The 12,978-nt window shown below is 36.3% G+C and overlaps 2 protein-coding genes across 3 annotated transcripts in view; both read left to right on the top strand.

The window, feature by feature from the left end:
• LOC149533445 (protein OSB2, chloroplastic-like) overlaps window positions 1-8,801 on the top strand; it is a 160,855-nt gene extending 152,054 nt beyond the window's left edge. For both annotated transcript variants that reach the window (XM_089807299.1, XM_089807300.1), the window contains 2 exons: window positions 8,135-8,217; window positions 8,343-8,801. In XM_089807299.1, the coding sequence (XP_089663425.1) occupies window positions 8,135-8,217; window positions 8,343-8,525 (266 nt within the window). In that variant the 3' untranslated portion in view covers window positions 8,526-8,801. The remainder of the gene's footprint in view (window positions 1-8,134; window positions 8,218-8,342) is intronic.
• On the top strand, window positions 2,620-3,955 carry LOC149533446 (uncharacterized). Its single transcript, XM_089807302.1, has 2 exons — window positions 2,620-3,086; window positions 3,216-3,955. Exons 1-2 carry the CDS (start codon window positions 2,732-2,734, stop codon window positions 3,299-3,301), a joined length of 441 nt encoding a protein of 146 aa, XP_089663428.1. The 5' UTR covers window positions 2,620-2,731; the 3' UTR covers window positions 3,302-3,955.
• Window positions 8,802-12,978: the final 4,177 nt, after the last annotated feature.

Below are 12,978 nucleotides of genomic sequence, written 5' to 3'. Positions count from 1 at the left end.
TAAAAACATGAAGTTCTTCATCTTCAATTTTCAACTTTCCCCCTTTCTTAAGTTTTTTGGATTCTTCTTGAGGACAATCTCCTTTAAGTGTATTGAAGTCATGAAGTTTGTCTCTGGCACTTACTCCTTGTGTGAATGTTTCCCATGAATCTGGTAATCCATCTATAGCATTGCTACGGGACTCGCCGAGTCAGACCAGGACTCAGCGAGTTCGAGGCAGAGTCCCGATTTTCGAGGCAATCTGCCTTTGGACTCGGACTTAGCCGAGTACTGGCAGAGTCCACATGGACTCACCAAGTCCTGATGCTAGGACTCTCACCGGCAGTTAAGAAGGAAAAAGGCAAAAAAATAAAAAATGCTTTGTTTGATGTTGACTTTTTTGGTTTTTATAACATGTTATTGACCTAAAAAGGTCATTCCACCATTTGCTTGTGCTCACAAGAGAGAGAAAAGAGTTAGAGAAGAATATTGGGGTTTTGAGAGAGAAATCAACAAACTGGTTGGCTCTCCTGTATTGATTGCTAATGGTTTGTGCATCTTTGTAGCTTGCATTAAAGCATTGAAAGGAGCTTAAGAGAGCATTTAGAGGAGGTTTTTACAAACTTGCATTTCCATTATTTGTGCAAATTTGAAGAGGTAAGCTACAAGTTGCATTTTTTTGTGTTGTTTAACTTGTTTTGTACTATGTTTTAAACTTTTACATTCATATTTTTTAGTATTTTTACCTCTCATTTTGTTTAAATTTGTTTGGTCTCTACTTTCTACTACTAGTCTTCTACTATCTACTATTTTTTACTTCTAATTTTGTTTACATTCATATTGCAGCAAGCTAGCAGCAAACACATTGAATTTTGACATTATGTCTCAAGGTGAGGAAAGTGGAACTAGGCCTCTATTTAACCCTAATGCAGACCCAAGTGCAATAGCAAGGGATAGGGCTTGGAAACATGCCATCCCGGGGCACAAGAAGGGAGTTGTTACATGTTGGCATTGCGGTGTAGTGTATAATGGGGGAGGAATAAATAGGTTGAAGTATCACCTAGCACATATACCTAGATGTGATGCTAAAAAATGCAAAGATGTACCTCAAGATGTTATGCAAGACATGCAAGCTCTTCTAGAGGAAAAAATGGAGAAAAGAGAATTGAAAAAGAAGCAACATGAAGAAATGACACAACTAGCCGGAGCCCAACAGGGATCTTCTAGTTTTTGCTCTCCATTATCCCCTACTGCATCTACAGATGCCACTACTTCTACGAGTGGGACTATTGGGCCTCGCATTCGTAAGCAAAGATCAACACGATTCCATGTTTGCTTCATGCAGGGCTCCAGGTGCACAACCATCGCTTGAGGGCATGGATTGGAACAAGGCTAAACATGATTATGCAAAATTGGCACTTGGAGACTTCTTCATCTACAACAACATTTCATTCAATGCAACAAGGTACTTATTTATTTAAAATTGAATTTATGTCTTCTTTTGTTTTCAAAGTTTCAACTTTCAAGAGACAATAATATGCTTATTTTGTTTATTTTAATTTGTATTTTATTTTCAAATTTATTTATAATATATTAATTTGTTTAACTTTAAATTTTATTCTATTTGTTTTAGGTCCCCACATTGGCAAATTGGAATCGATGATGTTGCTGTTTGTGGTTTAGGGTTCAAAGCCCATAGTGCTGAAGAGCTAGGAGGCCCTATTTTGAACCAAAGGGTGGCTGATGTAGAAGTTGAAATCAAGGAGTAGTGTGAGGTGTGGAAGAGGAAGGGTTGCACCATCATGACTGATGGTTGGACTGATAAAAGGAGTAGAACACTCCTCAACTTTCTTGTCTCCTCATCAGGTAAACCGTAATTGTACTTAGAGCCTTAGACATTATAAATTTAGAAGTAGAACTTGTACTTAAGTGATTAAGTTTATAAATTATGAATTTATAAATTATGATTCATGATTCATGATTAATCATTAAACTAATTTGTTTCTTTTTCTTCAGGTGTCATGATTTTTTTGAAATCAATTGATGCCTTAGGAAAAACAAAGAATGTTGAATATCTTTATGAGATAATGGATGAAGTGATAAAGGACGCGAGTGAGGAGAATGTGGTGCAGATAGTTACAAATAATGCAGCAAATTATGTTGCTGCAGGAAAACTTCTTATGGAGAGACACCCTCACTTATTTTGGACCCTTTGCACTGCTCACTGCATTAACCTCATGTTAGAGGATCTTGCTAAAATAACTTGGATAAAAACAGTTATAGAGTGAGGAAGGAGTGTATGCAAATTCATATATAATCATACATGGATCCTCAACCTCATGAGGAAACACAATGGGCAAAAGGAGTTGTTTCGTCCAGGGGTCACTAGATTTGCAACCAATTTTCTCACATTGAAATCTTTGCTTGATTCAAAGGGAGGTTTGAGACGCATGTTTGTTAGTGAGGAGTGGATTGCATCATCATATGCAAAGACCATTACGGGGATTGCTGCAACTGATTATGTTTTTGATGAGGCTTCTTTTTGGACATCGATTGCTGATATTGTGACGGTAATTTTCCTTTTTGTCCTCATTTCAACTTTATTTTGTTTATGAAATTATGTTATAAATTATTGTTCCTTTTTTAAAGAAAAACTTAAAGCTGATTATTTCTTTTCCAACTTTGATAATGATTGCAGTTTGTAAAGCCGCTTGTTGTTCTCCTACGAATTGCTGATGGAGAGAAGCCCTCAATGGGCTATATTTATGGAGGCATGGATAGGGTGAAGAAGGCCAATCGCTCTTTTTTTGTAGGGAATCGAGATAGGTATGGGCCTATATGGGATGTCATTGATAGACATTGGCACAATCTACTTCATGGGCCTATACATGCAGTGGCCTACTTCCTTAATCCAACATACCAATTCAGCCCACATTTTAAGGCTGATGATGAGGTGTGGAACGACCTCTATGATGTTATAGAGAGAATGTCACCTGAATCAGTAGTTGGAACAGATATAGTCCGTGAGAGTGAGCTGTTTAAGAAAGCTCAAGGGGACTTATTTGCACGAGAGTTGTGCAAGAAAAGTAGGACCGAATTGATGCCTGGTAAATACTAAAAATCTTTGATTCTACATCCTAGATTTCTAATTTCTAATAGTAATTCTATTACAGTATTACCATTTTAATTTGATAAATTCAAAATTATTGATATGATTCAAAATTTTCTTGTTTCAGATGCATGGTGGGAGATGTTTGGCACAAAGGTGCCAAATTTACAGAGGATTGCGATTCGCATCTTGAGCCAGCCATCTAGTGCATGAGGATGCGAATGTAATTGGAGCCTATTTGAGCACATACACTCAAAGAAGCGCAATAGGTTGGCAGTGAAAAAATTAAATGATCTTGTCTTTGTTCACTACAACCTTCGCCTTCGCCATAGAGAAATCCTTGGCACCGATACATCACCGATTGTATTAGAAAATGTTGATCCTCATGCAGAGTGGAACACAGAGATGGCTGATCCTATCTTCAGTGATGAAGATGTGGAGTGGGTAGATCAGGTGGATCGGGAGGCTGAGGCAATAGCGATGGCAGTTGAGGAGGTTACAGCGCGAGGAGATAGAGTGCAGGACCCTGAGGCTAGGAGTGATGGATCCCAGTCTGATGACGAGGATTATGTGGGTGAGGATGAGGATGAGGCTCAGCCACAAACACAAGGAGAGAGGATGGCTCTAGAGTCTTCCATGACTTATCTTAGGCGCACTCGTAGGAGGACATAGACTACTATGAGCCTTAGTCTTCTAGTTGTTATTTTGATTATGATATATGTTTTGAACTTATGAATTTGATACCATGGAATTTGTAATCCATGAATATTGTAGACATTTGAGTCTTTGACACTGGAGTGACACTATGTTTATTACTTTATAGTTTATAACTTTATATTGTGTTATTCAATCTTTTTCCTTCAGAAATTCGCTTTTATACTTATGTGATCTATAGCTTCTATTTATCTCAATTACTATGTATTTGATGTTAATTGACTAAAAGATACATGAAACAATCTTAAAATCCTTAAAAATCTTTGAATTTCGTGGGATTTTCAATTTTTCGAGTCCTTGCTGAGTCCGGTCGCCGAGTCTGAGTCCAAGTCCGAGTCCGATTTTGACCTTTCCGAGTTAGAGGCAATTTCGAGTCCCGTAACTATGATCTATAGCCATCAGTGTTAGTTCCGTGTCATTAATGATGGTTCCTATACTTGCAAGTTCATCTCTTAGACTGGAAACCCTTAAGAAGTAAGAAATTATCGATTCTCCTTTCTTTATTTGTATGTGATCTAGTTGCCTTTTTAATGCGAGAACTCTAGCTGCATTGTTGACCTCATATGCATTTAGTTATGCATTCATCATATCAAATGTTGTTTGATGTTTCGTTAGCATGGTTACAATATCATTTTTCACTCCATCTAATATTTGATCTGAATGGCTTTTCTATTTCCTTTACTCAAGATAGTTTTATAAGGTTCAATAGTAGATTGTTTGGATGTAAATCAACAAATTGTTTTACATCATTTTCTTCAAGAATCATCATGATTCTGAATTTTCAAGCATCAAAGTGTTCTTTTCCATCAAACTTATCCTCGGGTCTAATTGTGTATGCCATTGAAGATAGGAGAATGATGCTAGATATATATCAAGTCTAATTAATTAATTTGCAGAGCCTAGGTTCAACTACCAGAGCTCTGATACCATGTAAAGTTTCTGGAAATTCTGTAATATATATCAGATTTAGTTTTTGTCTTACTCATATATTTCAGAGTATAGTCTTCAATATTCAGACTTGTGTGAATCAATACTTATAATTCTGGAGATAATTTCTGTATCTGTGAATTGTCTTGAGGGCAGAGTTGATCAAGGAGCAAACTTCTAATTTTGTTTGTGTGTCCTTAACCTTCAACCACACCCTACATAAGTATAGAACCAAGGGGCATTTCCTTTGTAACGACATGCCCCTTCCAAAGTCAAAATAAAACTTTCTCCTAATGATTGGCGACTTTCCAAGAGGAATCGTTTAGTTCCAAACTAACAAAAGGAGATTAGTTAGTTATCTAATAATTACATGAGGATTCGCACCAATCCCTATTAGGAGGCTAAGATCATATAAATAGAGACTTCGGTAACCAAGAAGATCGTTCCGATCTATTAATCAGATCAGTATTTAATAAAGTTATGGAATTAACAGTAACAACTCCCTTTTTGTGGCCAGGGATGGCATTTTCCAAGCCCTATCCCTTGCAATTGCAGCTGGGTTTGAATCAGGGTAAAATGCAGCCCTAGTTCCAATTCTAGAAGGCCCACCCTGAGGCATGATGTCAATGTGTTTGCTGCTGCAATATGAATATATAATAAATAGGAAAAAGTTAGCATCAAATCAGATTTTTAAATTTTAGGGCCTTCTTACTCATCAAGTTTGTCATCTAGATAAATTAGAATAAATCTAAATAGTAGATACTAGAAGTAGAGAATAAAACAAATGTAAACAAAATGGAAAGTAAAAAAATGTGTAAAACATATTACAAAACAACACAAAGAAATGCAACTTGTTGCTTACCTCTTCAAATTTGCACAAACAATGAAAAGACAAGTAAGTTTGTAGAAGCCTCGTCTCAATGCTTAAGTGCAAGCTACAAAGTTGCACAAACCATCAGTAATCGATATGGGAGAGCCAACCGGTTCGCTAATTTCTCTCTCAAAACCCCAATACTCTTGTCTAACTCTTTCCTCTCTATCACAAGCATTAACAAAGGGTGGAATGACCTTTTTATGTCAAATAGATGTTATACAAACTGAAAAAAATGCAAGTTAGGTCTTTGGTTTTTTTTAATTTTTTAATTTTTTGGCCTTAGCCCCCGGCGCGAGTCCTGGGCAGGAGGCCCCTAAATCTTTTAAGAAAAGTTCTTATTGAATATTTTGATACTTGATAAGAATGTTGGGACTCTGGTCTTTCCTTTGAATACAGTTGTTATAGCATCAGCCGAATTCACTACTTGACACTTATCCTTCTGCAGTAATGTGGTGGGTTCATTCTTCTCGCATTCTTAGGATCTAAGTAGAGCTTCTGTCGAACTGGGACAGCTTTGTAACATATTGTACATGGAAATATTGGCCTGTCTTTTTGAGCTCCTCCATTGTACTGTACTTTTCTTGTGCGGTCACAGGAATTCCAACACCAGGAGAGGGCACCTCTTTGAAATACATCCAACAGGGCTCTTAGGGGATACGGGAAAGTTGTTAGCATGTGCATCAGGAGGAGTTGGGAAAGCCTTTGGAGGGGTACTTTGGTGAGTGGTTTTGTCCTAATTCTCTGGTTATAGCTAATCCTGTTTTGTTTAAAGGCCTGCACATTCACACATTTGGGCTCATTATCATTCTAGAAGAGGAAGCTAAATTTCTTCTTTTTGATCTGGATTAGTTTCTCCTATGTTAGTACAGGAATCTACCATCGTAGCTTTCACCTTGTCAGAGGTTGACTATTGGCTTGTCTGCATCATTTTCAATATCCTGAATCCTTACCATCTCCACACAGTTTGCCTCTTAGTGATCTAATGTGTCATAGAATCTGCATAGGTTCATCATAAGGTTAACATCAGAGTACTCAAACAGGTTATCATTGTCCGAGGGATTGGCCACTTCTCTGTTATTTGGCCTAGTGTTCCCTTTGTGGATTGGTCAGTGTTGATTATTCTGATTACTGTTTTTGAGTAATATAACCCTCTCTGTGGCTGGTATTTTGGCCAGTGTTCTGTGAAAGATTCGCTGATACAAAATTTGATAAGCTAATGGTTTTTTTTCTGCATTTAAGAATATTAGTTAATAACTTCGTTAACTATGCGATTATAATAATCTCTTTTCTTCAGTATTTTGTTGTGACATGAGTGGTTAAGCTTCATGAAGACTAATAACTTCTTTTTTCAGCTTTTTGGCTCCATAATGTAGTGTGGATCTTTTAAGGTATCAGAGATCTCCCTTGGAACCGTACACTCCAGTTTGATAGTCTTGATAGAAAATGAAGTGTACACATGGTTAGGTAACTTATTCTAGTACATCATAATGGAGCTCATTAATATTATTTATTAATAGGGAAGGCTAAGTTTGCAATATAGTCGCACAGTTGAGGTGTGTTGATGCTCGTGGGTGGAAAGTTCATCAGCATAACAATTCTTTTGGCTGGCTAATGACGAGAGAAAATTTATCCTCTTGAGGCCTGTAGAGAATCCCCTATCTAAGATATTACTGTATTTGTCTCATATTGACAACCTTGAATGTCTGGCAATAGAGGTTTGGCTAGCAAGATTTCTAGCAAATGCTCTCTTGATTAGAAACACAATACAAGGATCCCCAGTGAGAGCAGGTAGGGCACAGTTCTCTTGAGGAATGTTAGAATTTGACTAGTGGCTACACTGGTTGGCAGAAAGCCAATATGGATGCAAGTTGCAACACACGAATGATATTTTCTGAGGAATTTTAGAGAATTCTGTTTCATGATTTCATCTGATTAACAAGAACTTACTTTTTGAGTACTCAAAAGTTGATCCAGATATCCTAGGAGAGTAGGAGCATGTTAAAATTAAGTGTGCATGGTCGAACAGTTGATCTCATATGCATGACTCTCTTGTGTGTCCAGTGGCACGACTAAAGTCTGATTACAACCTGGTATTGTACTCTTGTAATCCATTTTGCTACCAAAAACATATGCCCTTTATCCAGAATAAATATATCCTATCTACTAAAGGCCTACACATCTTTTTGATCTATCTGGGTTCCATATTTTTAGAGAACACATTTCAACCATTGTGAGGGGATGATTGTGTATGGAAAGCAGAGTTTGGTTCATCAGATTAATGATAAACTATGGCTTCATTTTTTAGCACAATAAAGAGATGCAAACTATTTGTTTTAGCTATATGCTACTTAGATGTATTTACCTTGGATGCATTTTGAGTTATGTTCCAGGAGCACTATTGTTTTTGGCTCCACAAAATGCAGCTGTTTTAGAACTGGGCATATAATTTGTTTGTTTCAACAATTGGTATTTAAAAAAAACCATGCACTCCAATGTAAGGTGTCTAAATAAATTTTAATGTTCGCTTCCAGGCAATAAGATTCTTGAGAGTGAAAAGTCATGGCTGGCATTCTTTAGTAATCCAACTGAATGGTGGGACAACAGGAAAGATAAGGTAAACAATTCAGTAGCCATACCTTCCTTCTAGAAATTTAAGTGTCTTAGTGGTTATTTTCTTCTCCACCACATTAATGCTGTTTAGAGTACTGAGATAGTCATGCTTGCAAATTGAATCTACAGAGAAATCCAAGAGCTCCTGATTTCAAGCACAAGAGTACAGGTGAAGCACTGTGGATTGAAAGTTATTCTAATCCTCCATGGGTTAATTCAAAGTTAGACGAACTGGATGAAAGGACCAATGTTTCACAGAAGACTAAGAAATCATCATCATCATTCGATGACAAAGAATTGGACTTTTTCTAAGGATTGACTGTTTGAGAGGAAAGGTTTGTTTTGGTGAATTTTGTCATTGTATTATATCTATATGCCAAAAATATTATTTGAGGTCAAAAGTTGCAAGAATACATGAGGTTTTTTGGGGATCAAGAATAGAAGAGTTGGCGAATGTTATCCTTGTACAAAATCTATGCACTATAGGACGAAATTAGGAGAACAAAGAGTTGCTTGTTAGGAAAATTAATTATCTAATGGATATTTACAACTGAGTAATGAATTTTGAAAATCTTTCTACTTGGCAAATCTAGTTTTTGAAAAGTTTTCATGAAGGTTTCTCTAAGTAATTAAACTAGAAATTATTTTGTGAATGTTTGATCAAGCTTTTCTACAATTTCTTAGTCTGTAGTTTAGAGACGTTTCTGGTTAGGTCCCTTGATCTGGCTATTGTTTTTTAGTCAAGTTTCTAAAGGTAAATTTTTCTTCTTTGTATCTAATTTGGTCATTAGCTTAAAGCATTTGTTATGCTTGTTAGTGTGTACAATGAATTTTCTTTGTGTTCATTTAGACTTTATGTATATTGGAAAATAAAAGAAATTAAAGACATGATTCAATTGGGCATTCATAATAAAATAATATACAAATTCTGATGTGTGATATGGGATATTAGGAAAAAGCTTTTCGTCTATTGATCAGTAATTTGTTTCACTGAAATGAAAGATAATTATCCTTCATTTTGTATGCAGATGTGAAATTCCAATTTTTTAAATTTACCTATATATCGTGCTCTAGATTGTGTTCTATTTCTCTGAGGTTAAAAGGAAATCTTCATTGATGATAAGTGTTTGGAATCTTGATTTTTTTCATTTTAGGTCAAGTTTTCTGACAAATAAATGGGGGATTTAAGGGTGAAATTGCTGCATGGTTGGCATGCTGCTAAGGCTAAGGCCGAGAGTTTATAGTCGTGTTTCTCTTGTTGAATGCTTCAATAGTGGCATGAGGTGGATTTGTTAGATTACTACGGTGAGCGGGTGTTTTTTGTGTGTTTGGACGTGTTTTCAGGGATGATCTTGTGGTTTGGGGTGCTTGGCGAGCAGTTTAAAGGTGTTGTGTGGTGTTTGAATTGCTTGAGGCTGGTTTGGGCAGTTTTTTGGGAGATTTCCTTAGCTTTTTTGGGTGCAATTTTTGTGCATGGGTTTGTAGGAAGTTTTCTTGAATAGAGTTTGTACAAGGATTCTTTGAGCTTCCCTTTTCTCTTTGGAACTTTGCGTGACGTTGCATGGAGAAACTTCTTTGGTGCAAATGCTCCCTTTTGTAGATGTGTTAGGGAGGATCTCTTCTCCAATTATGAATGAAGACTATAGCTAAGATTGACATCAAGGAATGTTCTTGCCAAAATGGAGGAGGTTTATATGGGCTTTGAAGGTGAATGGTTTACAAGGAGTGGACACATCCTTGTGCTTGTGATTCAATGTGATATTGTTGAGGAACAATCGTGCATTGATTTGCAATTTTACAGAATTCAAGTTTTATTCCCCTTTTGGTATAGTCAGCTCATTGTACATGTATTTCAAAGGGTGAGATAGAGGTGATGTTGGCTGCAAATAGCTATTTTTTGGTGGTGTTTTCATGCATTTAAGATGAAAATGATGCTTTTGAAGGTTGACGGTTATTATATGACTAAGTTGGGCTTTTCATTAAGTTGTGGCATGTTGGGTTCGACTGTACAAAGAAGCTTCCATCAAGGTTTCTAGTTTGGGTGTGACTTCCATGGTTCTCATTGGAATTTTGGAGGCATGACAATTTTCATCTTGTTGCATTGTTGCTTGGTAAACTAGTGAGTTTGCCACAAAAAAATATGGACAAAAGGTACTTGTATTTGTCTTGAAATTGATATAAGCAAACTTTTATTAGATTCTATGGAAATTTGTTTGGGATTGATCTCTTGGATCTAGTAAATTGATTATGGAACTCGTCCATTTTGTTGTAGGATGTGTCATGAATACACTTATTTGAAGTGGATGTGTTTGCAATCTAATTATATAGGGTCTTCAAGTAATGGGTTGTCTTGTCTGACATCTAAACAATATAAAGTACCTATGGGAGAGATAAGGAGGGATTAATATGTGAGTGATAAAGAGGGATTTGTGCTAGTCAAGACCCTAAATAAGCGAAGAGGTCAAAGAGAACTATAAAGGGTAGGGAAATTGATGAGGTGTTTCATAAATTTGATGTTTTAGAAGAATTAGACTGGTTTAATGAGGTTCATGTAGGGATGTCTATTGATCAATAACTTGAGCACAAAACAAATAGTTAGCGAGAAGGATAGCATTCTTCCTATTGGCTCTAGGGTGGAGGCCTAGATGCTCAAATGAACAATGATGTCCCTTTGTCATCTTTAGGTAAGTTAAGAGTCTAGTGGATGCAAAGAGGTGAAAGATTGCCCAAGTGTAACTAGTGTAGTGGCTAATCTAGAGAAGTAACCTTATGATGCCGGTAAATTAAGGGGACCTTGTATGCATTGGGGCTACGACAAAATTCTCCCAAAACAAGTGTCTTTGAGACACCTCCTAAGTTGGGTAGGAAGAAAGGTTAGAAAACATGAAATAAGTTGGTGAGATGATGGTTGAATTTGGTTAAGTGAAAACCATGAATTCCCATCTCTCCATCTAAAAAATGACATGTCTTTTTAGTAAGGGGTATGGATAATCTCTCTAGAAAAAACCTTACTCAAAATTTAAATTGATTTAGTAAGGGGTATGAAGGTTTGTTGAGCTCGACTTCCTAGAGGTTAATGTTGGTGCATTGGGGTCCAAGGTAGCTTAGGTGGTATGGCTTTGTCTACGGAACCCACACAAAGTTGTTCATATGTGATGTATTTCTAGTAGATCTTTAATGTCCATGACTACTTTAAGTTTCAAGTTTGGAATCAAGAGAAGTTAATCTCTTCACCAATACATACTATTGTCTTATATCATGATGGATAGGTTCCTTGCCCCAATTTTAATGATGTTTTAAGTACGGATGAAAAGAGGGTAGATGTTGTTAGGCTTGAGCATTCTTGCAGGCCCTCAAGGATTAAGATGATTGTTTTGAACTTGCTAGACATAATGTCAATCTAATTATATATTTACTTTGAATAAGAGGAGGTGGGGTGTTGATTAGAGGATAGATAGGTTCCTTATGTCTAATTTTGGGCTGGAGAAAGTTTTTACATTAGCATAGAGATCCTAGATTTGAAATGTTCAGATAATTGGTGGATCAAACTTTCAAATACTTTTTTCGTAACATCTAAAAGTCCTTTCAACTTCCAAATTATGTGACTATTGGACTTTATCTTTATAGGATTTAATATTAGAATGGTGGTCCCAATGAAAGCCTACATTTAGGATAGCAATGTTCTCATTTGCCAAGAGGCTTCACTATGTTAAGTGCATGTTGAAAAGATGGAGGTGGTGCTATTACAATGTTTTTGTGGTATTTATGACAACACTTATTAGATCTGGATTTAAGGCTTTATAGCATAACCCTTGTGATTAAATTAGTAAGTGTGAAAGAAATAGACGTTTAAGAGTTGTGTGAAGGAATTTTTAGGAAGTAGAAGGCTCACATTGATTGGTAATAAGGAGATAAACACACTACCTTTTTCCCAACTCTGTTAAGGATATGAAGTAAGAGAATCAACTTTCTTCTTTCAAGATGATTATCTTATTTTGGATTGTAGTCAATTGTGGATTTCTAATGAGTTGGATGATTCACTATAAAAATGACTACTTAAGATGAATTAGAGGGGATTGTGTTCTAGATTAAAAAGAGAAATTTCCTGAACCTAATGATTTTCCAATAGAGTTTTACAACGAGTTTTGGGACATTGTTAAATTGAACCTATTGGAAGTGGTTTTAGAATCACAAGGGAATCAACAAATGCTAAAAACTGTGAATGCTATGTTCCTTACTATTATTTCAAAAAGAGAAAAAGGGTTACTAGACTCATCTACTCTTATAGCCCTAGGTAATATAGACAATTATTCCTAAGTTGATTCTTGAGAAATTTACCAATTTGATTTTAAGAGCAAGGAGTTTTTGTAGCTCATAACAAATGTTGAATGGGGTTGTAGTTGACATAAAGGCCCTATGACAACCTCCAAAGAGAAGGCTAATTTATCAATCTTGACATGGCCAAAGCTTAGGATCATGTCAATTAGATGCATTTGCATAAGGTTTTAGAATTTTGGGTTGGACAATGAGTGGATGAAGTGGCTAATAAGCTGTGGATCACATCCTAATTTTTTGCTCATTAATAGTGCGCCCTCTAAGCTCTTTGGAGCTTTTTTGAGGGTCTTCATCAAGGGTGTTCCCTTTCACCTTATTTATTTATCTTAATGGCAAAAGGTTTGGGGAGGTTTATAAAATCTTAAGGGAGGGTTGATTTAGGGCTAGATGTGGGGAGATAGAGTGCCTCCCCACTCTCATTTAAAGTTTG

The sequence above is a fragment of the Cupressus sempervirens genome, chromosome 10, assembly GCF_028749045.1.
Source record: "Cupressus sempervirens isolate cs-2001-9-10 chromosome 10, ASM2874904v1, whole genome shotgun sequence".
In the NCBI taxonomy this organism is placed as follows: domain Eukaryota; kingdom Viridiplantae; phylum Streptophyta; class Pinopsida; order Cupressales; family Cupressaceae; genus Cupressus; species Cupressus sempervirens.
Note: the sequence above shows the minus strand (reverse complement) of the source record. Positions and strands in the feature narration are given on the sequence as shown.

Excerpts from the sequence above, each read along its gene's own strand:
- LOC149533446 (XM_089807302.1), top strand. The coding sequence starts at position 2,732 with ATGGGCTATATTTATGGAGGCATGGATAGGGTGAAGAAGGCCAATCGC. Across the intron at positions 3,087-3,215 it reads TAGGACCGAATTGATGCCTG|ATGCATGGTGGGAGATGTTT; the intron begins GTAAATACTAAA and ends TTCTTGTTTCAG.